Source organism: Dendrobates tinctorius, unplaced genomic scaffold (assembly GCF_039654945.1).
Source record: "Dendrobates tinctorius isolate UK_male_01 unplaced genomic scaffold, ASM3965494v1 ptg000146l, whole genome shotgun sequence".
In the NCBI taxonomy this organism is placed as follows: Eukaryota; Metazoa; Chordata; class Amphibia; order Anura; family Dendrobatidae; genus Dendrobates; species Dendrobates tinctorius.
In genome coordinates, this window is record NW_027361813.1 from 1,973,418 (window position 1) to 1,998,610 (window position 25,193).

The 25,193-nt window shown below is 45.6% G+C and overlaps 1 protein-coding gene across 3 annotated transcripts in view; it reads left to right on the plus strand.

Annotated features, from left to right (window-relative positions):
- RNF25 (ring finger protein 25) overlaps positions 1-21,482 on the plus strand; it is a 38,346-nt gene extending 16,864 nt beyond the window's left edge. For 2 of the 3 annotated variants that reach the window (XM_073546317.1, XM_073546318.1), the window contains exons 2-10: positions 7,895-7,969; positions 8,064-8,157; positions 15,126-15,193; positions 16,639-16,708; positions 19,969-20,040; positions 20,458-20,556; positions 20,666-20,752; positions 20,840-20,974; positions 21,052-21,482. In XM_073546317.1, the coding sequence (XP_073402418.1) occupies positions 7,895-7,969; positions 8,064-8,157; positions 15,126-15,193; positions 16,639-16,708; positions 19,969-20,040; positions 20,458-20,556; positions 20,666-20,752; positions 20,840-20,974; positions 21,052-21,438 (1,087 nt within the window). In that variant the 3' untranslated portion in view covers positions 21,439-21,482. Of the gene's footprint in view, positions 1-7,894; positions 7,970-8,063; positions 8,158-15,125; positions 15,194-15,213; positions 15,749-16,638; positions 16,709-19,968; positions 20,041-20,457; positions 20,557-20,665; positions 20,753-20,839; positions 20,975-21,051 lie in introns of those variants that run through there. The other variant, XM_073546319.1, reaches the window with a different exon arrangement.
- The last annotated feature ends 3,711 nt before the right edge of the window (positions 21,483-25,193 follow it).

A 25,193-nucleotide genomic window follows, 5' to 3' on the forward strand; every position in this document is an offset into this window, starting at 1 on the left:
AACCTTGGAGGTCCTCTTGTACTCGGCAATCTAACTGCAGCAGGAGAGAGGTGCCGCCCTTTTATATCTGTAGGTTTCCTCTCTTTGAAGGGCGGATCCCCACTCTCATGGTGCTGTCATGGGTTCTGAAAAATACTGTTACTGTTAAGTAGCTAAGACTTTCTTGTTTACTTTATTCGGTCGTCCATGACAGCACCACCTGAGAGCGGGGAAACCTACAGATGCAAAAGAGCGGCACCTCTCCCACGCATCAGTTGGTTTCCTGTTCCTAGAGGACAGGACTTCCTACAGATCGACCGTCAGGGATCGTCAAGGAAATTCCTAGGCCGGCTGACCGAGCCAGGTAGCGGGGGGGGGGGTCTCCTACCTCGGTCAGTGCGGGGTCCCTGGAAGCGCAACGGTGGGGCCGGGCAGGTCTCCACGGCAGTGTGCGGAGCAGGTGGAGCAAGGGGTCCGGAGGACAGCCGTCTCCAGAGTGCCAGCACCGGAGTTATGTATACCCCGGGCCCTTCCTGGTGTGTTCCCCCACCCGGGGTCCGGTCTTCTCAACCTCGTCCTGCGTTAGTGCCCAGTCAGCAGGTGCATGTCGGCGCACGGGGTGCTGGAGTCATACCAGGCCGGCGGCGCCGTGCCAGCTCCTTCTCGCGCGTTCCCGCGGTCTCAGTTTGGACGGCGGAAGTGACGCGACGGAGTGGGCGGGGCCGGGAACGCCAAAACCGGAAGTCAGGTGCCAGCCGGCTTTTTTGTTTGTGCCGCAGGAGCGCGGCTGTCCTGGGTCGTGTGCAGGGGGGGCCCCGAGGGCGGGGAGGTCACGGGTGGGTCCCAGATGGGAGGTGCCCTCGGCCAGAACCCTGCTGACCCGGATATTCGGAGGCAATATAAGGCAGGCTGGGACGCTGCTGGGGTGCTTCTGAAGGCCCATTGCAGCAATGGATACGACGGAAGCCCCCATAGACCAACAGGATGAGGTGCAGGAGCACCCGCAGAGACAGGCCTCAGTGAAGCCTCATACAAGTGGCCAGCAGAAGAAGCAAGGACGAACGAGCGGACAGAGCCGCAGAAGTTCCTCCAGACTGAAGGATCCCCCTGCCTCCCGCCTTGATCCGGTACCTGCTTCGACTGCATGGGTAAGGCCTCTTTCACACTTCCGTTTTTTACAATCAGTCAAAATCCGCCAGGTTTTGAAAAAAGCGGATCCGCAATTTTTTTTTCGCGGATCCGTTTTTTCCCCATTGACTTCCATTATTGGCGGATTTTGACGGATTGCCGTCCGTTGCATCCGTTTTTATGAGGATCCGCCATAATGTTGCTGTCCGTTAACATCCTCAAAGATTTCTAAACGGAGCTTGCAACGTTTTTTTGGCCGATGGATCCTCCAGACACTGATTTAACCCGAAATTCTGTCTGGGTGCCGGACAAAAAAAAATAAAATCTCTCTGATGCAGTGTTCCCTTATGTTTTTTCGCAGGGGGAAAAAAGTTTGGGAAAACGGAAGCACAGGGAGTGTGCCCTCTGTAGTTGCCCATTGCCAGATGCCCACCCTAAAAAGTTGTCAGCCGTGCGTGCGACAGACGGCAGGGTTTAAAAGGGAACGATAGTCCATGGGTAGATTGGCTGGCACTTACACTCTCCCCCGTTTATGCAGGTAGCGGAAGAGACGCCTGACTTCACCACAAGCCTGAGGGAGATAATCAGGACAGGGATGAAAGCCCTATCACAAGGGGAATCTTCTAGGAGAAGAGAGGCTAGTTTTTCGGGCTCGGGAGTCCTCGGTCGCCCCTAGGAAGGACGATGACTCCTCAGAGTCCCCTGCCTCCTCTTCATCTTCTTCACATGAAGACTCTAGCCGTTTCTGCTTCCCCTTAGACCAAATGGATAGACGAGTCAAAGCAGTAAGGTCCACCATGGGGGTAGCGGACACAAAACCAGAACTCTCAGCACAGGACATGATCAAGTGGTCTAGATCCTAGGAAGCGCAGGGCCTTCCCACTAAATAACAAAGTCCAGAACCTGATAGACAGAGAATGGAAGAAGCCTGAAAAAAGGGGCACCTTGCCACCGGCCTTCAAGCGGCGGTACCCTTTTGATGACCCAGTGGTAAGCAGATGGGACAAGGCTCCTAAGCTTGACGCGGCAGTAGCCAAAGCCTCCGAAAAAATCCTCCATACCTTTTGACGACATGGCCTCCTTAACCCCTTCATGACCCAGCCTATTTTGACCTTAATGACCTGGCCATTTTTTGCAATTCTGACCAGTGTCCCTTTATGAGGTAATAACTCAGGAACGCTTCAACGCATCCTAGCGATTCTGAGATTGTTTTTTCGTGACATATTGGGCTTCATGTTAGTGGTAAATTTAGGTCGATAATTTTTGCGTTTATTTGTGAAAAAATCAGAAATTTGGCAAAAATTTTGAAAATTTCGCAATTTTCAAATTTTGAATTTTTATTCTGTTAAACTAGAGAATTATGTGACACAAAATAGTTACTAAATAACATTTCCCACATGTCTACTTTACATCAGCACAATTTTGGAAGCAAAATATTTTTTTGTTAGGAAGTTATAAGGGTTAAAAGTTGACCAGCGATTTCTCATTTTTACAACAAAATTTACAAAACCATTTTTTTTAGGGACCACCTCACATTTGAAGTCACTTTGAGGGGTCTATATGGCAGAAAATACCCAAAAGTGACACCATTCTAAAAACTGCACCCCTCAAGCTACTCAAAACCACATTCAAGAAGATTATTAACCCTTCAGGTGTTTCACAACAGCTAAGGCAATGTGGAAGGAAAAAATGGACATTTTAATTTTTCCAACACAAATTTCCTTTCAGCATCAATTTTTTCATTTTCACATGGGCAACAGGATAAAATGGATCCTAAAATTTGTTGGGCAATTTCCCCTGAGTACACCGATACCTCATATGTGGTCATAAACCACTGTTTGGGCGTACGGCAGGGCTCAGAAAGGAAGGAGCACCATTTGACTTTTTGAATGGAAAATATGCTGGAATATTTAGCGTTTGGAGAGTCGCTGTGTGCCTAAACACTGGAGCTCCCCCACAAGTGACCCCATTTTGGAAACTAGACCCCCCAAGGAACTTATCTAGATGCATAGTGATCACTTTGAACCCCCAGGTGCTTCTCAAATTGATCTGTAAAAAAAAAAAAGTACTTTTTTTTCACACAAATTATCTTTTAGCCTCAGTTTTTTCATTTTCACATGGGCAACAGGATAAAATAGATCCTAAAATTTGTTGGGCAATTTCTCCTGAGCACACCAATACCTCATATGTGGTCATAAACCACTGTTTGGGTGCAGGGCAGGGCCCGGAAGGGAAGGAGCGCCATGTGACTTTTTGAATGGAAAATTAGCTCCAATCGTTATCGGACACCATGTCGCGTTTGGAGAGCCCCTGTGTGCCTAAACATTGGAGCTCCCCCACAAGTGACACCATTTTGGTAACTAGACCCCTTAAGGAACTTATCTAGATGTGCAGTGAGCACTTTGAACCCCCAAGTGCCTCACAAAAGTTTATAACATAGAGCAGTGAAAATAAAAAATCATTTTTTTTTTTCCTCAAAAATGATTTTTTAGCATGCTATTTTTTATTTTCACAAGGGTAACAGGAGAAATTGGACCACAAAAGTTGTTGTCCAGATTGTCCTGAGTGCGCTAGTACCCCATATGTGGGGGGGGGCACTGTTTGGGTGCACGGCAGGGCGCAGAAGGGAATGAGCGCCATTTGACTTTTTGAAATGAAAATTGGCTCCAATCGTTAGCGGACACCATGTCGTGTTTGGAGATCCCCTGTGTGCCTAAACTTTGGAGCTCCCCCACAAATGACCCCATTTTGGAAACTAGACCCCGTAAGGAACTTATCTAGATGCATAGTGAGCACTTTGAACCCCCCAGGTGATTCACAGAAGTTTATAATGCAGAGCAGTGAAAATAAAACATCATTTTTTTTCCTAAAAAAAAAATTTTTTAGTCTGCAATTTTTTATTTTCACAAGGGTACCAGGATAAATTGGACCCCAAAAGTTGTTTTCCAGTTTGTCCTGAGTACGCTAGTACCCCATATGTGGGGGGGGGGAACCACTGTTTGGGCACACGTCAGGGCTCGGAAGGGAAGTAGTGACATTTTGAAATGCTGACTTTGATGGAATAGTCTGCGGGCATCATGTTACATTTGCAGAGCCCTTGATGTTCCTAAACTGTGGAAACCCCCCACAAGTGACCCCATTTTGGAAACTAGACCCCATAAGGAACTTGCCTAGATGTGTGGTGAGCACCTTGAACCCCGAAGTGCTTCACAGAAGATTGTAACGCAGAGCCATGAAAATAAAAAATCTTTTTTTTTCCTCAAAAAATGAATTTTTAGCTCGCAATTTTTTATTTTCACAAGGGTCACAGGATAAATTGGACCCCAAAAGTTGTTGTCCAGTTTGTCCTGAGTACGCTGGTACCCCATATGTGGGGGGGAACCACTGTTTGGGCACACGTTGGGTCTCAGCAGGGAAGTAGTGACATTTTGAAATGCTGACTTTGATGGAATGGTCTGCGGGCGTCATGTTACATTTGCTGAGCCCCTGTGTGCCTAAACAGTAGAAACCTCCCACAAGTGACCCCATTTTGGAAACTAGACCCCCCCAGGGAACTTATCTAGATGTATGGTGAGCACCTTGAACCCCCAAGTGCTTCACAGAAGTTTATAACGCAGAGCCGTGAAAATAAAAAATCATTTTTTTCCCTCAAAAAAAATGATTTTTAGCCCGCAATTTTTTTTTTCACAAGGGTAACAGGATAAATTGGACCCCAAAAGTTGTTGTCCAGTTTGTCCTGAGTACGCTGATACCCCATATGTGTGGGGGAACCATTGTTTGGGCACACGTCAGGGCTCGGAATGGAAGTAGTGACATTTTGAAATGCAGACTTTGATGGAATAGTCTGCAGTCGTCATTACGTTTGCAGAGCCCCTGATGTGCATAAACAGTGGAAACCCCCCACAAGTGACCCCATTTTGGAAACTAGACCTTCCAAGGAACTTATGTAGATGTATGGTGAGCACTTTCAACCCCCAAGTGCTTCACAGAAGTTTATAATGCAGAGACATGAAAATGAAAAAAACATTTTTTCTCCACAAAAATAATTTTTTAGCCCCCAATTTTTTATTTTCCCAAGGGTAACAGGAGAAATTAGACCCCAAAAGTTGTTGTGCAATTTTTCCTGAGTACGCTGATACCCCATATGTGGGGGTAAACCACTGTTTGGGCACACGTCGGGGCTTGGAAGGGAGTGAGCACCATTTGACTTTTTGAATGCAAAATTGGCTGGAATCAAAGGTTGCACCATGTCGCGTTTGGAGACCCCCTGATGTGGCTAAACAGTGGAAACCCCTCAATTCTAACTCCAACCCTAACCCCAACACACCCCTAACCCCAACACATCCCTAACCCTAATCCCACCCCTAACCCCAACACTAACCATAACACTAACCACAAGCCTAACCCTAATTCTAACCCTATCCCTCTTTTCAACCCTATCCCTCTTTTCAACCCTATCCCTCTTTTCAACCCTATCCCTCTTTTCAACCCTATCCCTCTTTTCAACCCTATCCCTCTTTTCAACCCTATCCCTCTTTTCAACCCTATCCCTCTTTTCAACCCTATCCCTCTTTTCAACCCTATCCCTCTTTTCAACCCTATCCCTCTTTCCAACCCTAACCCTCTTTCCAACCCTAACCCTCTTTCCAACCCTAACCCTCTTTCCAACCCTAACCCTCTTTCCAACCCTAACCCTGATGGAAAAATAAAAATATTTTCTTTATTTTATTAGTTCTGCCTACCTATGGGGGTGATAATCGGGGGGTTCATTTACTTTTTATTTCATTTTGATCACTCTGAGAGTGATCAAAATGAAATAATGGAATCTGCAGCCGGCAGATTCGGGCGGGCGCATGCGGGGCCATTTTCTAAGATGCGGCACCCATGAACCGGACCCGCCGGACACCGGGAGCGACGGGGGGACTTGGAAGGTGCCGGGGGCGGTGAGAGTGGGTGAGGTGGGGATCGGAAGCTGGCGGGGAGCGAAGGGAATGGGAGGGGGGGCAGATGATGACAGCGGTGGCAGGAATTGGAGACAGGACCCAAATTTGTTTATTCAATATGGGGGAAGTAAAAAAAGGAAGAAGGCAGCAAAGTCTACAATTGAAAGGTGGATTGGAGGCTCAATAGGGTTGGCTTATGCTTCAGAAGGAAAACCACCCACAGAGATGTTAAAAGCCCATTCGACTAGAGCACTAACCACTTCTTGTACAGTGAGAGGGGGAGCTTCAGTGGATCATATTTGTAGGGCTGCAACGTGGTCCAGCCTAAGCACATTTTCCAGACACTGCAAATTAGATGTAGTCTCGGGGCAGCAGGTTGTCTTCGGTAGGAAGGTTCTTCGAGGTTCAGTTGTCCCGCCCTAGTGCCATACTTTGGTATTCTTCTTGGTGCTTTCAGGAGGGACAAGCTGGAAAACGATAATTAGACCTACCGGTAATTGTATTTCCAAGAGTCCATTCTGGCCGCATGATTAGTTCCCTCCCCTTTGGAAAAAGCTCTATACATATGTAATTTAACGTTTGTATAAAGAGTGTGTAATAAAATATTGTTGCGTCCATCCTGGTGTGGTACTTAAAAAAGACACTGAGGGGTGGAGGTGGGAGGGTCCTTTTAACTTCTCATGTGTTTCCTGTCCCAGCAAGGATAAGGAGGAGGACCTCCTTGGTGCTGTCAGGATGGACTTCTGGAAATTCAAATACTTGTAAGTCTAATTACCGTTTCTAAGCGCTCTCTACAGGTGATTGGATTTAGGTCCGTACTCATTGCTGCCACTTCAGAACTCTAAGCGCGCTATTTCCATCCATTTCTGGGAGCTTCTTGAGGTATGTTGGGGGTCATTGTCCTGCTGGAAGACCCATGAACTAGGACACAAGCCCAGATTTCTGACTACATTGTGACCTAAAACCCTTTTGTAATCTTCAGATTTCATGATGCCTTACACACAGTGAAAGCACCCAGTGCCAGAGGCAGCAAAACGAATCCAAAACATCTGTGACCCTCCACCATATCTGACTGTAGTACTGTACTCTACAACGAATAGGTCTCATTCAGTTTTCGGTAAACAGTAGAATGATGCATTTTACCAAAAAGCTCTATCTTGATGTCATCTGTCCACAAGACAGTTTCCCAGAAGGATTTTGGCTACCACACATACATTTTGGAAAACTGCAGATTAGCTTTCCTATGTCTCTGTATCAGCAGTGGGGTCCTCCTGGGTCTTTCGTTCAAATGTCGAAAGATAGTTTGCCTGAAACTGATGCGCCCTCCGCCTGCAGAACAGCTTGAGTTTGGAACCTAATTGGGGCTACTTATCCACCAACCGGACAATCCAGCTTTCCAACTTATCCTCAATTATCTGCCTTCAGCGTTCAGCTACAGTTCAGTGGGTTGTAAAATTCTTCATTATGTTGCTCACTGTGGGCAAAGGTCAAGATCTCTGGAGATGGACTTGTAACCTTGTGATTGTTAATAGTGTTCAATAACTTTGGTTCTCAGACAGTTCTCTTCGCCTCTCTGTATTCTCCATGCTTAGTGTGGCACACAGTCACACAATGTAAAGATTGCGACAACTTCACTTTTTTTTTTTTTTTTAATTTTATTTTGTTTGTGTTCTTCCAATTCACACAAAGGAAATAAACATGTGTAATTGCAATAATTTACTGGGAGAAATACTTCCAGAAAATTAAGGCTGCCAACCCCTTCGGCCAGGACTGTATGTCTGTAGTTTATTATCCTCCTCCTAGTACCGGGGATTATATATTCGCTTTTTCTGCTATTTCTTCAGTTCGCTCTCTCAGGAGTTGGAAGTTCTTCAGTCCATCTATCTTGATGAATTGGACATTTCCCAGGACAAGGATGGGTTAGTGACTTTCCTGCCATCTATCTGCACCATTTCCATTCTCCTGCATTGGCATCAATCCTCATCCTTGTCTGATCTTGTATGCTTATCACAGATTGGTGCTGCGGATCATGTTACATCCGACAACTGGGGATGACCCAGATACTCAGTACGTGCGACTGACCCTGCAGCTGCTCCTGCCACCACTGGTGCGTGACACATATATAATATTTGAAAGTAGTGAGATATATGTGTGTATGTGTATACATGTGTATAATTTTTCACTCCGTGCGTCTGTTATCTTCGGCTATGTAGGTGTCTCATCTTGTTGCTCTGTGGCCTCCCTCATTTTGTGGCTGTGTATTGTCCCTCTGTGTCCTCCCCTTCTTATTCTATGGCATTCAGAGGAACCTTTATTTCCAGGACGTCCCTAATAACATCACACCAGGACGTAGTCATTCACATCCTCTAGGGACAGCAAACATATGAGAGGTTAAAAGGCCCCTTACACCTCCTCCTCAGTGTTTTTCCTGTTCCTAGCTGGAGAGACTCAAGAGAAGAAGCACATCAGCTTTAAAGATTACTTAGTGAGCTCAGGGGGATTGGAGGGGATCCTTTTTTTTTTCCTTTTCCACCTGTGAATAGGCTTGTGGCCTGACTCGCGTGGTTGGTGGTCCCTCAGATGGAAGTGGCTCCTGGCTTTCACTGCTTCCCTCTGTGGAGGGGTCTTTGCCTCGTGCCGAAGCTTCCCCCACCGGCACACATCCAGTGACTCGCACAGCATGCGTTCCAGGGTGGAACACACTTCTGATTTCAAGGGGTAGCCACACAAATATCAATGCAGCAAGCATTCTAGCGTGGAATGCAGGGGATAATGGTTGTGATGGGGCGTACACAAAGAACAAAAGTTAGGACCCTAAAAAAAGGGTTGTTGATGATCTAATTTGGTGCACAGTTTGACCATGGATGTTAATCCTGCACTTTCAGACGTACTGTCCGTACAATTGACAGTTTTATAATCTTATTGGCTCCAATAAATTTGTTAAAGTTAAGCTAATGACGCTCTGGATCCGTTTAGCATCAAAATCTCCTATCTTGTTTAAATTTAGGACAGAGGTCTCTATAGGGTCTGGTTCTTCCTCCAAGAAGGAAACCAGAAGATGTGCGACATGGAACGCCAAACTACTAGAGGCACATAAGCAGTTATGTGCGGAGTGCATCATGAACTTCCTAAAAGAGAAACAAACATCATTTATGGGCCACATGAAATCCATGATCGGGGAAGAATTACAAAGCACTGCCTCCAGCCTTGTTCCCCCTCAAACGGTTCAGGGCATGTACGGCCATAAAGAACTAGATGGGAAATGGAGGAATCGTCAGGATAGGAAGAGTGTTCTTATTACTCTGACCAGGATCTGGTACTTGACGAGGTTACTCCTCAGACAAAACTGAGTGAGCTACCCGAGCCTCCTCAATACAAGACAAGGTATTTGGAGGAATGTGAACTCCGAGGAACAGTGTGTTCCCAGTTAACAAACCTATGAAAGCCATGGATGAATGGGAAGATGCAGGGAAGAGGCTTGTCATTCCCAGACACTTCAAAGCCCATCTCCCCTTTGATTCAGAGGAAGTTAAGGTTTGGGAAGAAATCCTAAAAATTGACATTCCTACTGCCAGCATGGCAAGGAAGAAATCAATCCCCTTTGAAGATTCTTAAGGTCGCTATGGATAGAAAGGCAGAGGGGTTGCTAAGAAGAGCCTGGGAGGCATCAGCTGCCATCATTAGGAACAACATTGCCGCCACCTCTGTAGCTAGGTCTATGTGTCTGTGGATTGACAAATTTTACGGCTCGATCAAAATCCTATACTTATAGGAAAATTGTATTAGAGTCCCTTCCCATGCTAAAAACGGTGACAGTATTTATGGAAGATGCTTCAGCGGAATCAGGAAGGTTTGCAGCCAGAAGCAACGTCCTTTCTATCTCGGTTAGGCGGGCTCTCTGATTATAAACCTGAATGGCGATAGTCATTCAAAAAGCAAGCTATTCTCCATCCCGTTTTCAGGCTTACAGGTGTTTGACGCTGTATTAGATGAGATACTAGAAATGGCTTTTGACAACAAAAAAGGTTTCGCAGAATTAAAGCCTGGGAGATATCCTTTCTTTCGTAAGTGCCGTCCATCCCAGAGACAAGAATCCAGAGTGAAAGGTAAAACGGGATGGTGGAGTTACCCCAAGGGAGGTAAAGGTAGAGGTTCCCAGTTTAGAAAGATCTTGACGTTGGTGGATGCTTTGATTCTTTGAGAGGTTGGCGAGCCATAGGTGGATTCTACACCTGTAGGGGAAGGCTACAGCATAGCATTTACTCTGCCCCCTCAGGAAAAGTTTCTCCTAACAGTTCCTCAATCTCCAACCTCCCTAAAAAGACTCTTGGGTGACGTCAGGGATCTGAAATCATCTGGAGCAGTTATTCCAGTACCTCACGCTGAGATTTGCCAATGCCACTATTACAGTCTGTTTTCCAAAAAAAAACCTCTCAAAGTATCGTACCACTATAAATCATGGGTCAGGTACAGAAAGTTCAAGATGGAGACTATAAAATCAACTATCTCATTAACCCTTTTCCCACCTTAGACGTATAGTTACATTTAAGGTGGGCTACCCCTGTTTTCTGCGGGCTCCGGCGGTGAGGCCGCAATTTTACCAGCACATGTCAGCTGACTTGAACAGCTGACACGTGGCCCTAACAACTGAGGGTGGAAACGCGATAATTTAACATGCTTGCGCTGGAAGCAACCCTAACCCTAGTCCTGCCCATCGGCGCCCGTGTCACATTGCGGCAGGTCGCAAGTGGGTTGGCATGACAGCTCAGGGTCTGCAGCAGACCCCTGTGGTTGTCATTGTCTGATTGGTTTGAGCGCCACCCAGCGGTCGGCGCTCATAGCAAGTGAGTATTTTAGCTACATAGAGGGCTGAAGCCCTATGTATAGCACAGGCGATCGAATGATCGCAACTTCTAGTCTCCCATGGAGACTGTTGAAGCAAGTAAAAAAAAAAAAAAAAAAATAAAGTTTTCAAAAATAAAACTTCCAATCAACCCTATTAATAATCGCCAATCCTTCAATCAAATAAAAAGAATCCAATCGGTAAACGGTGTAACAAGAGGAAAACGTCAAAATGCTAGAATTACGTTTTATTTGGTCGCGGCAAAATTGCCTTAACGGGTGATCAAAAGTTCGGATCTACACCAAAATGGTATAATTGAAAACGGCAGCTTGGCACACAAAAAATAAGCTCATATCCAGCCACAGATCACAAAAAATGAAGATGCTATGGCAGGTTAGTTTTAGCATTTGTGGAACATAAAAAAAATTTAAAAAAAACAGTTGTGTAATTGAACTTTTTTTGCAATTTCACCGCACATGGAATTTTTCCCCGTTTTTCCAGTACACTATACGGTAAAACCAAAGGTGTCGTTCAAAAGTACAATTTGTCCCGCAAACAACAAGCCCTCACATGGCCATATTGATGGAAAAATAAAAAAGTTATGGCTCTGGAAAGGAGTGAAGAACAAATGCAAAAGCGAAAAAGGGGTGCACCATGAAGGGGTTAAACACAGACATGTTTCAGCAACTGACCCAATGATGGGCTCTTCCTCAAATAGACCTGTTTACAACCTGGAAAAACATGAAGGTGTCAAATGTCTTCATGAATCCAGAGGACAACCTGGAGGGGGTGCGCGCCTTGTCTCAAAGATGGGACTACATGCCTTTTCTTCTTTTCCATTAATTCCAAGAGTATTTAGGAAAATCCAGGAAGATCAGGCTAAAGTAATACTGGTCGCCCCCTCTGGCCGAAAAGGGGTTGGTTTACCCCTATTGGATCACATGGCTGTAGAGCATCCACTTCCCCTTCCTGAGAGGAACAATCTTCTGTCTCAAGGTCCTCTCCGGCATCAAGATATTGCACCTGACGGCTTGGATTCTGAGAGGCGGATCTTAATATCTCGGGGTCTGTCGGAGCAAGTGATCACAACTGTGCAAGCAAGTAGAAAACTGGTAACTTCTTCCATTTATTCTAAAATTTGGAAGATCATCTGCTCTCATTTTGGGGAATCCATTATTGATTCTTCCTGCCTGGACATTCCCAAGACCCAAGAATTTCTATAGCTGGGATTTGAGAAGGGGTTAAGACCAAGCCTGCTAAGAGTACAGATCTCCGCTCTAAGTGTCATTTTGAACTACCCGCTGGCAAACTATCACTGGGTTGCTAGTTTCTCTAAAGCGATCATCAGACCAAGGCCCACAGTTAGGAAGTCGGTGCCTTACTGGGATCTAAACTTAGTGCTAAATACTCTGCATATGTCCCTTTGAGCCCCAGGAAGACATAAACATCAAGTTGCTTTCCATGCAGATGAGTTTCTTGGTAGCAGTCACTTCAGCAAAGAGAGTTGTAGAGATCCAAGCCTCATCAATGGGAGATCCATATCTTCGTATACTAGAACAGTGTTCCCCCAACTCCAGTCCTCAAGGCCACCAACAGGTCATGTTTTCAGGATTTCCTTAGTATTGCCAAGGTGATAATTGCATCACCTGTTGGTGGGCCTTGAGGACTGGAGTTGGGGAACACTGCACTAGAAGATCGCATAATACTTTAGCTTGAACCAGCGTTTCTTCAAACTGTGGTATCCAGTGTAAATCTAAACCATAACCTCATTCTACCCTCCTTTTGCCAGCACCCAAGGAATGAGAAAATGAAAACGCTTCATTTACCAGATGTAAGACGGTTGCTTCTGTTATATGAAGCTATGGAAGCTTGGAGGCCAGATTCAACTTCTTTGTTCAGTTCTCAGGAAAGAACAAAGGCAAGAATACCTCAAATCAATATTAGCAGGTGGGACACATCCATCATTTCCCTGGCATATGAATCGGAAGGGAGAACTCCACTAGCTAACGTTAAGGCACATTCAACGCAAGCAATCTGCTTTTTGATCTGAGAGGGCAGGCGCCTCAGTGGACCAGATCTGTACTGACGCAACCTGGTCTAGCCTAAGTACCTTCTGTAAACACTACAAGCTGGACATATTATCTGGCCAACAGTTAGCCTATGGAAGAAAAGTCCTTCAGGCAGTAGTCCCACTCTAAAATCCATTTACAGTTGTGGCCAAAAGTATTGACACCCCTGCAATTTTGTCAGATAATACTCAGTTTCTTCCTGAAAATTATTGCAAACACAAATTCTTTGTTATTCATTTAATTTGTCTTAAATGAAAAAACACAAAGAATTGTCCTAAAGCCAAATTGGATATAATTCCACACCAAACATAAAAAAGAGGGTGGACAAAAGTATTGGCACTGTTCGAATAATCATGTGATGCTTCTCTAATTTATGTAATTAACAGCACCTGTAACTTACCTGTGGCACCTAACAGGTGTTGGCAATAACTAAATCACACTTGCAGCCAGTTGACATGGATTAAAGTTGACTCAACCTCTGTCCTGTGTCCTTGTGTGTACCACATTGAGCATGGAGAAAAGAAAGAAGGCCAAAGAACTGTCTGAGGACTTGAGAAACCAAATTGTGAGGAAGCATGAGCAATCTCAAGGCTACAAGTCCATCTCCAAAGACCTGAATGTTCCTGTGTCTACCATGCGCAGTGTCATCAAGAAGTGTAAAGCCCATGGCACTGTGGCTAACCTCCCTAGATGTGGACGGAAAAGAGAAATTGACAAGAGATTTCAACGCAAAATTGTGCGGATGTTGGATAAAGAACCTCGACTAACATCCAAACAAGTTCAAGCTGCCCTGCAGTCCGAGGGTACAACCGTGTCAACCCGTACTATCCGTCGGTGTCTGAATGAAAAGGGACTGCATGGTAGGAGACCCAGGAAGACCCCACTTCTTACCCCGAGACATAAAAAAAGCCAGGCTGGAGTTTGCAAAAACTTACCTGAAAAAGCCTAAAACGTTTTGGAAGAATGTTCTCTGGTCCGATGAGACAAAAGTAGAGCTTTTTGGGCAAAGGCATCAACATAGAGTTTACAGGAGAAAAAAGAGGCATTCAAAGAAAAAAAACACGGTCCCTACAGTCAAACACGGCGGAGGTTCCCTGATGTTTTGGGGTTGCTTTGCTGTCTCTGGCACTGGACTGCTTGACCGTGTGCATGGCATTATGAAGTCTGAAGACTACCAACAAATTTTGCAGCATAATGTAGGGCCCAGTGTGAGAAAGCTGGGTCTCCCTCAGAGGTCATGGGTCTTCCAGCAGGACAATGACCCAAAACACACTTCAAAAAGCACTAGAAAATGGTTTGAGAGAAAGCACTGGAGACATCTAAGGTGGCCAGCAATGAGTCCAGACCTGAATCCCATAGAACACCTGTGGAGAGATCTAAAAATGGCAGTTTGGAGAAGGCACCCTTCTAATATCAGGGACCTGGAGCAGTTTGCCAAAGAAGAATGGTCTAAAATTCCAGCAGAGCATTGTAAGAAACTCATTGATGGTTACCGGAAGCGGTTGGTCGCAGTTATTTTGGCTAAAGGTTGTGCAACCAAGTATTAGGCTGAGGGTGCCAATACTTTTGTCTGGCCCATTTTTGAAGTTTTATGTGACATGATCAATGTTTTGCTCTTTGCTTCATTCTCTTTTGTGTTTTTTCATTTACGACAAATTAAATGAAGATAATAATACCAAAGAATTTGTGTTTGCAATCATTTTCAGGAAGAAACTGAGTATTATCTGACAGAATTGCAGGGGTGTCAATACTTTTGGCCACAACTGTATCTGGTATTTCTCCTGGTGTGCTGTCATGATGGACATCCTGGAAAGTAGAAATTAGTCCTACCGGTGATTTTTATTTCCAGGAGCCCATCATGACCGCACCCTTACAGTCACTCCCATGAATTTCTTGCACTTATTTGCAGTTAACATTTGTGTGAGAGAATTCAATAAATTTAAGTTACATCCATCCTGGTGTGATTGGTAAATCACTGAGGGTGAGGTGGAGGTGGCTTTTAACCTCTTGCGTATTTCCTGTCCCTAGACTCCTAGAGGATGAGAAGGACTATCTCCTGGTGTGCTGTCATGATGGACTCCTGGAAATACAACTTACCAGTAGGACTAATTCCTACTTTTTGAATAACTTGAGTACCTGACACTGAGTTTTCACATATTGCAGTATCCAGGAGAGCCGCCTGAAATCAGTGTGACCAACCCACGTGGCCTGTGTGATGAGCAGATTGATGGGTAAGATCTGTGACCTTTGTGATGAGCGGATTGATGGGTAAGATCTGTGACCTTTGTGATGAGCAGATTGATGGGTAAGATCTGTGACCTTTGTGATGAGCAGATTGATGGGTAAGATCTGTGACCTTTGTGATGAGCAGATTGATGGGTAAGATCTGTGACCTTTGTGATGAGCAGATTGATGGGTAAGATCTGTGACCTTTGTGATGAGCAGATTGATGGGTAAGATCTGTGACCTTTGTGATGAGCAGATTGATGGGTAAGATCTGTGACCTTTGTGATGAGCGGATTGATGGGTAAGATCTGTGACCTTTGTGATGAGCGGATTGATGGGTAAGATCTGTGACCTTTGTGATGAGCAGATTGATGGGTAAGATCTGTGACCTTTGTGATGAGCAGATTGATGGGTAAGATCTGTGACCTTTGTGATGAGCGGATTGATGGGTAAGATCTGTGACCTTTGTGATGAGCAGATTGATGGGTAAGATCTGTGACCTTTGTGATGAGCAGATTGATGGGTAAGATCTGTGACCTTTGTGATGAGCAGATTGATGGGTAAGATCTGTGACCTTTGTGATGAGCGGATTGATGGGTAAGATCTGAGGCTACAAGTAGCTGAGTGTAACGCTATGTCTCGCCATGTATGGTACTAAAGTGCTGGATGGCATGTTACCTGTATACGGAGTTTACTGTGAAGGAGCAGCCGATGACTATTCATACAGTTTTCTAAGACCCTGCAAGTGATAGGATATACTGTATATATTGGCTATTACAGAGGAAAATCAATAACACTGACTAAAAGGAGCTAATAGACTGCATGATGGGAAATATATAATATGTACAGTATAATAGACATGATGTATATGAGCCATTGCGCCATCACTGCCCACAAGGGATGTGTAATATAGCACTTACAATGTAAAGATCTGATTACACAGGAAGAGATATCACATCTGCCATACATAGGGAATATACAATGGGACTAATGACACGAGATGACATTCCACATGTGCCGTATATAGGGAATACACACCAGGACTGATAACACGGGAGGAGATACCGTGTGTGCAGTACATAGGGAATACACACCAGGACTGATAACACGGGAGGAGATACCGTGTGTGCAGTACATAGGGAATACACACCAGGACTGATAACACGGGAGGAGATACCGTGTGTGCAGTACATAGGGAATACACACCAGGACTGATAACACGGGAGGAGATACCGTGTGTGCAGTACATAGGGAATATACAATGGGACTAATGACACGAGATGACATTCCACATGTGCCGTATATAGGGAATACACACCAGGACTGATAACACGGGAGGAGATACCGTGTGTGCAGTACATAGGGAATACACACCAGGACTGATAACACGGGAGGAGATACCACATGTGTCCTACGTATTGCTTATGTCTCTAATTTGTTTTTCTTGCAGTTTTATTAGCATTCTTCGCACAACTGCTTTACAATCTGTGGGATGTCCAGTTTTATATACACTGATTGAGGTTAGTATTCTTGATAATTCTTCATCTCAGTATGATGAGATGTTTCATGCAACAAATAGAGGCGATCATGTAGCACACAGGCAGGAGGCAGATCTTTGTGACTGGGCAGAACTCACAGGCAGGAGGCAGATCTTTGTGACTGGGCAGAACTCACAGGCAGGAGGCAGATCTTTGTGACTGGGCAGAACTCACAGGCAGGAGGCAGATCTTTGTGACTGGGCAGAACTCACAGGCAGGAGGCAGATCTTTGTGACTGGGCAGAACTCACAGGCAGGAGACAGATCTTTGTGACTGGGCAGAACTCACAGGCAGGAGGCAGATCTTTGTGACTGGGCAGAACTCACAGGCAGGAGGCAGATCTTTGTGACTGGGCAGAACTCACAGGCAGGAGGCAGATTTTGTGACTGGGCAGAACTCACAGGCAGGAGGCAGATCTTTGTGACTGGGCAGAACTCACAGGCAGGAGGCAGATCTTTGTTACTGGGCAGAACTCACAGGCAGGAGGCAGATCTTTGTGACTGGGCAGAACTCACAGGCAGGAGGCAGATCTTTGTGACTGGGCAGAACTCACAGGCAGGAGGCAGATCTTTGTGACTGGGCGGAACTCACAGGCAGGAGGCAGATCTTAGTGACAAGGGAAGCACACAGGCAGGAGTGTTGTGAATTCCCTTGCTCGGATTTCTGAGCCGAAGCTCCCTCTGCTCCCTCTGGTGGTTACTGAGAGTAGTGTAGCTGGCCAGGTTGATGGAAGTTCCCCACCTGACGATAATAATTGGGAACCTGGGATTACTGGCTGGGAGCATATAATTGAGCTGGCTGCTCTTGAAGGTTGCTGGTGATTTTTCCTCCTTGTGCATTTGGAGTTCTTTTGTCCCCTGCCTGATCTGCATGGTTCAGTTAAGTGATTCTTTTGCTAATCCTTTGCATTTAATCTGGTTGTTCCTTTTTTTTGCTTTCTGCTTTGTTGCTAGGGTTCAGCGTGCTCCCTGCTGGGGGCAGCGCTGGGCCCTACTTCATATGTTACAGCTTGTTCAGTCCCCTGTTATGTTAGTATCTTTTTGCTTTGCTTCCAGGTTATACCAGAGTGCTGATCTAGCAGGGGTGAGGTCGTGTGGCCATAGGTTTTTGTATATCAAAAGTGTTGGACTTTTTTAGGGTTTTGTGCGTGATTGCAGACAGTATCTTTTCTGTCCTGTCCTGTCTAGACAGCTTGGACCCCACTGTTTGCTCAGTATGTTCTCTGCCTGTGTTTGTGTCTCACCGACAATATGTTTGGGGGCTGTCTATTCCTTTGGGGATCTGCTCCGGGGCAGTTTAGATTTCACCTTTCTGTCTTTAGGCTTAGTTAGTTCTCCGGCTGTGACGAAGCATCTAGGGCACCGTAGGAACGCTCCACGGCTACTGCTAGTTGCGTTGATAGGATCAGAGGTCTGCAATCCGCTTAGTTACCAACCTCTGGTCTTCTGGTGGCTTAGCCTGTTCCTGCCATCCTCCTCGGTGACCCATTCATAACACAGGAGGAAGATGTTGGTGACCGGGCAGCACACAGGCACGAGGCAGATCTTGGTGATCGGGCAGCATGCAGGCAGGAGGCAGATCTTGGTAACTGGACTGCACGCAGGCAGGAGGCAGATCCTGGTGATAGGGCAGCACACAGGCAGGAGGCAGATCTTAGTGATCGGGCAGCACACAGGCAGGAGACAGATCTTGGTGATCGGGCTTCACACAGGCAGGAGGCAGATCTTGGCGATCGGGCTTCACACAGGCAGGAGGCAGATCTTGGTGATTGGGTTGCACACAGGCAGGAGGCAGATCTTAGTGACTGGGCTGCACACAGGCAGGAGGCAGATCTTGGTGACTGGGCTGCACACAGGCAGGAGGTAGATCTTAGTGACTGGGCTGCACACAGGCAGGAGGCAGATCTTGGCGATCGGGCAGCACACAGGCAGGAGGCAGATCTTAGTGACTGGGCTGCACACAGGCAGGAGGCAGATCTTGGCGATCGGGTTGCACACAGGCAGGAGGCAGATCTTGGCGACTGGGCTGCACACAGGCAGGAGGCAGATCTTGGTGACTGGGCTGCACACAGGCAGGAGGCAGATCTTAGTGACTGGGCTGCACACAGGCAGGAGGCAGATCTTGGCGATCGGGCAGCACACAGGCAGGAGGCAGATCTTGGCGATTGGGCTGCACACAGGCAGGAGGCAGATCTTGGCGATCGGGTTGCACACAGGCAGGAGGCAGATCTTGGTGACTGGGCTGCACACAGGCAGGAGGCAGATCTTGGTGACTGGGCTGCACACAGGCAGGAGGCAGATCTTAGTGACTGGGCTGCACACAGGCAGGAGGCAGATCTTGGCGATCGGGCAGCACAGAGGCAGGAGGCAGATCTTGGCGATTGGGCTGCACACAGGCAGGAGGCAGATCTTGGCGATTGGGCTGCACACAGGCAGGAGGCAGATCTTGGCGATCGGGTTGCACACAGGCAGGAGGCAGATCTTGGTGACTGGGCTGCACACAGGCAGGAGGCAGATCTTGGTGACTGGGCTGCACACAGGCAGGAGGCAGATCTTGGCGATCGGGTTGCACACAGGCAGGAGGCAGATCTTGGTGACTGGGCTGCACACAGGCTGGAGGCAGATCTTGGTGACTGGGCTGCACACAGGCAGGAGGCAGATCTTGGTGACTGGGCTGCACACAGGCAGGAGGCAGATCTTGGTGACTGGGCTGCACACAGGCAGGAGGCAGATCTTGGCGATCGGGCAGCACACAGGCAGGAGGCATATCTTGGCGATCGGGCAGCACACAGGCAGGAGGCAGATCTTGGCGATCGGGCAGCACACAGGCAGGAGGCAGATCTTGGCGATCGGGCAGCACACAGGCAGGAGGCAGATCTTGGCGATCGGGCAGCACACAGGCAGGAGGCAGATCTTGGCGATCGGGCAGCACACAGGCAGGAGGCAGATCTTGGCGATCGGGCAGTACACAGGCAGGAGGCAGATCTTGGCGATCGGGCAGCACACAGGCAGGGGTTATTGAGTGATGTCTTTTGAATTAACAGAGATCTGTTATCGTGTAAGACATATTTCAGGATAAAGGTTTTGACGATCGAGTAGCGGGTAGCTGGCACCTGGGGGATTCTGTTGGGTATTACTTTCTAGGGCTTTGAGTTTTCTTTGCCTTTTTTTGATCGCCTTCATCTTCGCTGAGTATTGTTTGGAACGCATTGCTCATCTGCCTTGTTTCCTCTGTTTTTATAGAAAGGTAAAGAGATGTTAACAGCAAGTAATCTTCCTGGTGGCCACTGTGTGATCTGCCTGTATGAGTTTCAGGTAATCAGTGGTGGATGAGGCGCAGATCCCAGAATGTGACGTTCTGTCATGTCAACGTTGTGTATGGCCGAAGCTACATGTGACAACTGCAAATAGTGTGAGGCCTGTGGAGACTTCTTGCTCTTCTTCAGTCTTCTCAGCTACATACAAATCCCTAAGATGCTGAGTTCCAAAGGCATCTACAGTATTTGTTAAAAATTAGAACTCTTCAAAACGTCACACGAGCTGCAAGTGAGGAGCAAGAACGGAGCGTGCCATAGGTCTTACATTTCCCACCTAGAGCCAGTGCTTCTGCATACAGCAGGGCACATGCTTGTGGCTGGCTCTGTGGGTTGCTGTGTAAGGACAGTTGGGACATTTGTCCATTTTCTGCCATTGCTATTCTGTTTCGCTTTCTTATTATTCCATTTTGTATAGGATGACGACTGTCTGACAAAGACGAGGTGCTTTCATCACTTTCACTCATTCTGTCTGGGCCGCTACGCCAAGCACTGCCGGGATAATGGTCAAGGAGAGGTAAGAGTAGATTGAGCTGCTCACCGTGAGACGCTCCTGACCACTTTCCTTACAGTCCACTGACTCATGTCGTCTGCTTCACTCTCTCATGCCATGGGTTTTCCTGTAGGAGTCTGTTGTATGTCCAGTTTGTCGTGTTAGTCTGACCTGTGACTTTAACAAGCTTCAGGCAGCCGCACCGCCACAGCAAGCGGAGGTAAGAAAACCCCATATTCTTCTACCCTAAGCCCCTCCTAGCTGCCAGCACTAGGAACCTCAGTCCCTGCCTTTCCTGATTCCCCAGGAGCTATATATTCCAGACTCACTCACATTACAGAGAGAGAAAGAACTGCGCCAGATTTATGAGCGCCAGTTGGCAAATGGAGGAATAATTGACCTTGATGCCGAGAAGAATCGCTTCTTCATTAGTATCCAGGAGGTGAGGACCTTGTTACCCTTTGCATGGTATTTCACCTTCTTAGCCTTATATGTAACTCATCTTTGCCTCCTGTTTAGACCTCAACCAGTGAACATGAAATGCTCCAGACTGACCAGGTCTCTTCCCAACCTACTGTCCCAAGCACTGAAGCTACGCTGGACCCCTTTGTCGTTGAGCCTCATGTAGGAGGGCTCAGGACAAGTGGAAGGGCACATTTGTGTGGAAACAGATCTCTCCGTAATGACCACTCAGATGGCCAACCTTGTCGTGATAGCAGAGGATGGACAGCGCGTGGCAGAAGGCGACCTGACACTCGAAGAGTCTGTCGAGAAGCTGCTTCCAAAGATGACCAAATGGCAGTCAGAAGTCGGGTGACATCCTGCGTCTGCCGGAGTGATGAGACAGTGCAGACACCTCCAAGAGGCGGCAGTGATGGCTCACGGGGCAAAAAACCTGATCTATAACACATGTGATAAGTGATCTGATTAAAGCATAATGGACTCCAGTAGTGACCTGCTCGACACAGAACGTGTTTATTACTCAGGTGAATGTTTGTCTCACTCCTCCTGCAGCACGGAGTTTTCAGGAGACATGAGTGCTGTGATATGTAGATCTATGTGATTACTGAAGTTAGGATAGGGTTGTATGAAACCTGAGCAGGTTTGTTGTGTAAGGAGTAGAGAGCAGCACAAAGTATTTCAGGAAGCCCATATGCTCTTTATCTGGATAGATGCATGTAGACCGTGCACATTAGTAGCAGAGGCTCATGTTAGTGTGAATTGGACGCTGGTTAATCCGGGGCTTCTTGGAAAGCTAAATTGATTCAACTGGTTGTAGAAAGGAGCGTCCTTCAAAGTGTTCTTGATAATTAATTAAAAGTTTTAATATTTGCGCTCAGAGATAGACTTTTATATATACTAAACTCCTCAAGTAGAAGTGGAGAACTAAGTAGCCAACCTAGATTGCAACCTTCAGTTAGCGATGAGGGTCAGGCACCGCCTACTTGACTCTTTACAAAAAACTTCAAAAATTAGAAAATAAAAGAGAATTTTTTTTATCAATCAAATTATGCCACGTATGCAAAGTTCACCATAGGGCTAAGGAAAATAAAAATTGTCCATATAACGAAGAAAAAGAATCAGAAATACCTTGAGATTAGCTTCTTTGATCTGATGGTGCTTAGCAGTCCAGGTCCTGTGCATAGGAGGTTCCAATAAAACGACAACGATAATATTAATGAAGTCCAGAATAATGTCACCATGTGAGGAGAAGGGTTTGATGCTATAGGTTGCGGACGCTTGTCCCGGCCGGAGACAGGCGTCCTCTCTGCAGTGCGCCCTCCTGGGCTCAAGGCGGTAACGGCGCACGCCGAGAAAAGCTAACAAGGTCCGCAGGACCTTGTGTGACGTCACAGTCACGTGATCACTCACGTGACTAGCTATGGAGAGCGGTGAAGCTCAAAAACATCCGACGCGTTTCTGAATCAACGGATTCCTTCATCAGGGATACTCCATAGCGAATAGATAGCATTTATATACCCTTCACCTTCAGAGGTTCTAATTTAGACATTGAAAGCAAAAAGTTCGATTTCACTATTAAGCCCATTAGGCATCAGAGTGTCCATCATAAAAATCCATCTACTTTCTTCTTTTGACATCTGATGGATGAAGTTGCCTCTCCTCCAACTTCTATTAACCACTTTGATGCCTGTCACTAATGTGCCTCTTATAAGACCCCCATGATTAATTAAAAAATGATTGGAGAGGGGATGACCGCTAAATTTATTCTTAATATTCCTCAGATGTTCCGCTATCCTTATATACAATGGACGTATGGTCCGGCCAATATATAATTTGCCACAAGGGCAGGTTATTCCATATATGACCCCCTTAGTTTCACAAGTTATGAAGTCCTTAATTTTGACCTCCCGAAATTTATTTGAAATAGACAATTGCTTTCTAAGACCTAATTTTCTACAAGGTCCACATTTATTGCATGGAAAAAACCCTTTTGGGGGTGTGTGAACATGTACATGACTCGTCAACATAGGTTTAGGAATAGAGGGGGCTATTATATTACCGAGATTATTTGCTTTCCTAAAAACAAACCTAGGATAAACTGGTAACTTTTCACCGATCACTTTATCATTTTTTAATATATTCCAGTGTCGGTTAACAATCTTTCTAAGGATTTTACTGTTGGCATTATACTGTGTAATAATAGGAATATCTTCCATAATAGAACACTCGGTGTTTTTCTTTTGTTGTATCAGTAGATCCTCTCTCGGCATTTTCCTAACAGTCTCCTTGATTTCACCCAGGGCCTTAATGTCATACCCCTTTCGGACAAATTTATTAGTCAGAAATACCGCCTCCTTGTCAAAATCTTGTATTCTACAGCAATTCCTATGCGCCCTAATGAGCTGGCTTTTAGGTACATTCACAAGCCAGCTTGGAAGGTGGCAGCTGTCCAGAGAAATGAAATTATTAGAATCTGTTGGTTTATGAAAAACCTGAGTCTCTATGTGATCATTTTCAATAAAAATTTTCAAATCTAAAAAGTTAATCTCTTTATGACTGGTGGTGGCTGTAAATGTTAAAAAATATTGATTTTTATTTAATTCATTTAAAAATTCTCCCAATAAAATAGGCCCACCAGACCAGATGAAAACAATGTCGTCTATGAATCTCTGCCATAGGACCAGGTTCTTCCGTAGGGAACCTCCCGGGTAAATGATTTCTTGTTCCCACTTGCCTACATACAGATTAGCATAACTCGGGGCGAACCTGGTCCCCATGGCAGTCCCCCACTGCTGGGAGTAGTAGTGCGCCCCAAATCGAAAAAAGTTGTGAGTTAAAATAAAATATATACAGTCTAAAATAAATTGAACCTGGTCGTCCGGTAGATCACCATCCTTAATCATAAAGTATTTTACTGATTCACACCCTTTGTCATGTTGAATGACAGTATATAAAGAGGCAATGTCTAATGTCCCCAAAATGTAATGATTTTGCCATTCAATATTTTTCAAAATTCTTAAAATATGTGTACTGTCTTTCAGATAGGCCGGAAGTTTAGGAACTAACTTTTGTAAATGGCAGTCAATAAATTTTGATAAATTGGCCGTGAGACCCCCTATTGCCGATATAATTGGTCTACCGGGTGGGTTTAGTGGATCCTTATGTACTTTTGGTAAATAGTAAAAATAAGGGATCCTAGGGTGCAAATTAATAATAAATTCCAATTCTTGTTTATTTAAAAAACCTCTTTCAAAACCACACTTCAAAAGAATTTGCATCTCAGCGAGATAGACATCAGATGGATCTTTCTCAAGTAGGAGATAGGTTCTTGTATCACCCAGTATACGCCGGGACTCCTTTTCATAGTCTCTATTATTCAAAATAACGATCCCACCCCCCTTATCGGCTGGTCTGATGGTAATTTCCTGATTCTGTTGAAGCCATCTGATAGCTTGACGTTCCTTATTTGACAGATTGTATCTGAAATTATTACATCTGCTCTCTGATATGTTTTTAATATCTCATCACATTATTCTGGAAAGTCTCAAAAGACTCAGAATACTCCTGAATAGGATTAAAATTTGACTTCTTTTTCAACAAAGTATGTTGATAAGGATCTATCAGCTCAACCGCACCTTCCGTATTTTCACTAATACATTTTTTCTTCAGATAGTACTTTTTTATAGCCAATTTTCTCATAAATAGTTTGATACCCACAAATGCCTGAAACTTATCAAACTTAGTGCTAGGGGCATATTTCAAACCTTTATTCAATAGACTCAGTTCGTTCTGATTCAGAACATGATCACTTAAATTAAAAATCTTTTGGTCTAGAACCACTAATTCCCCTGCTTGGTGTGTTTGGTGACTCTTTTTTTTGGTTGATTTCCCACCCCTACATCCCCTTTTTCGTGTTTTTTTTGGCCTACCTGAAAAAAAGGAAGATGGCTCTGTTTGGATTTCATTCTCAATGGCGCTTTCCTCTGTTTATTCAGAGGTTTAGTACCCAAGCTGATGCCTGGTTGTGAACGAATATGGTCAACTCTTGAGGTAAGGGGAGTAGTCCCTAAATTGTCTAACACAATAAATCTATTCTGAGTTACAGTAGAAGGCAGTGGGGTAGAGATGGATGGTGATATTTCGTCAATATTAGAGTGCGCAGTATTGACCATCAGACTATTGCTCCCAACAGTAATGCC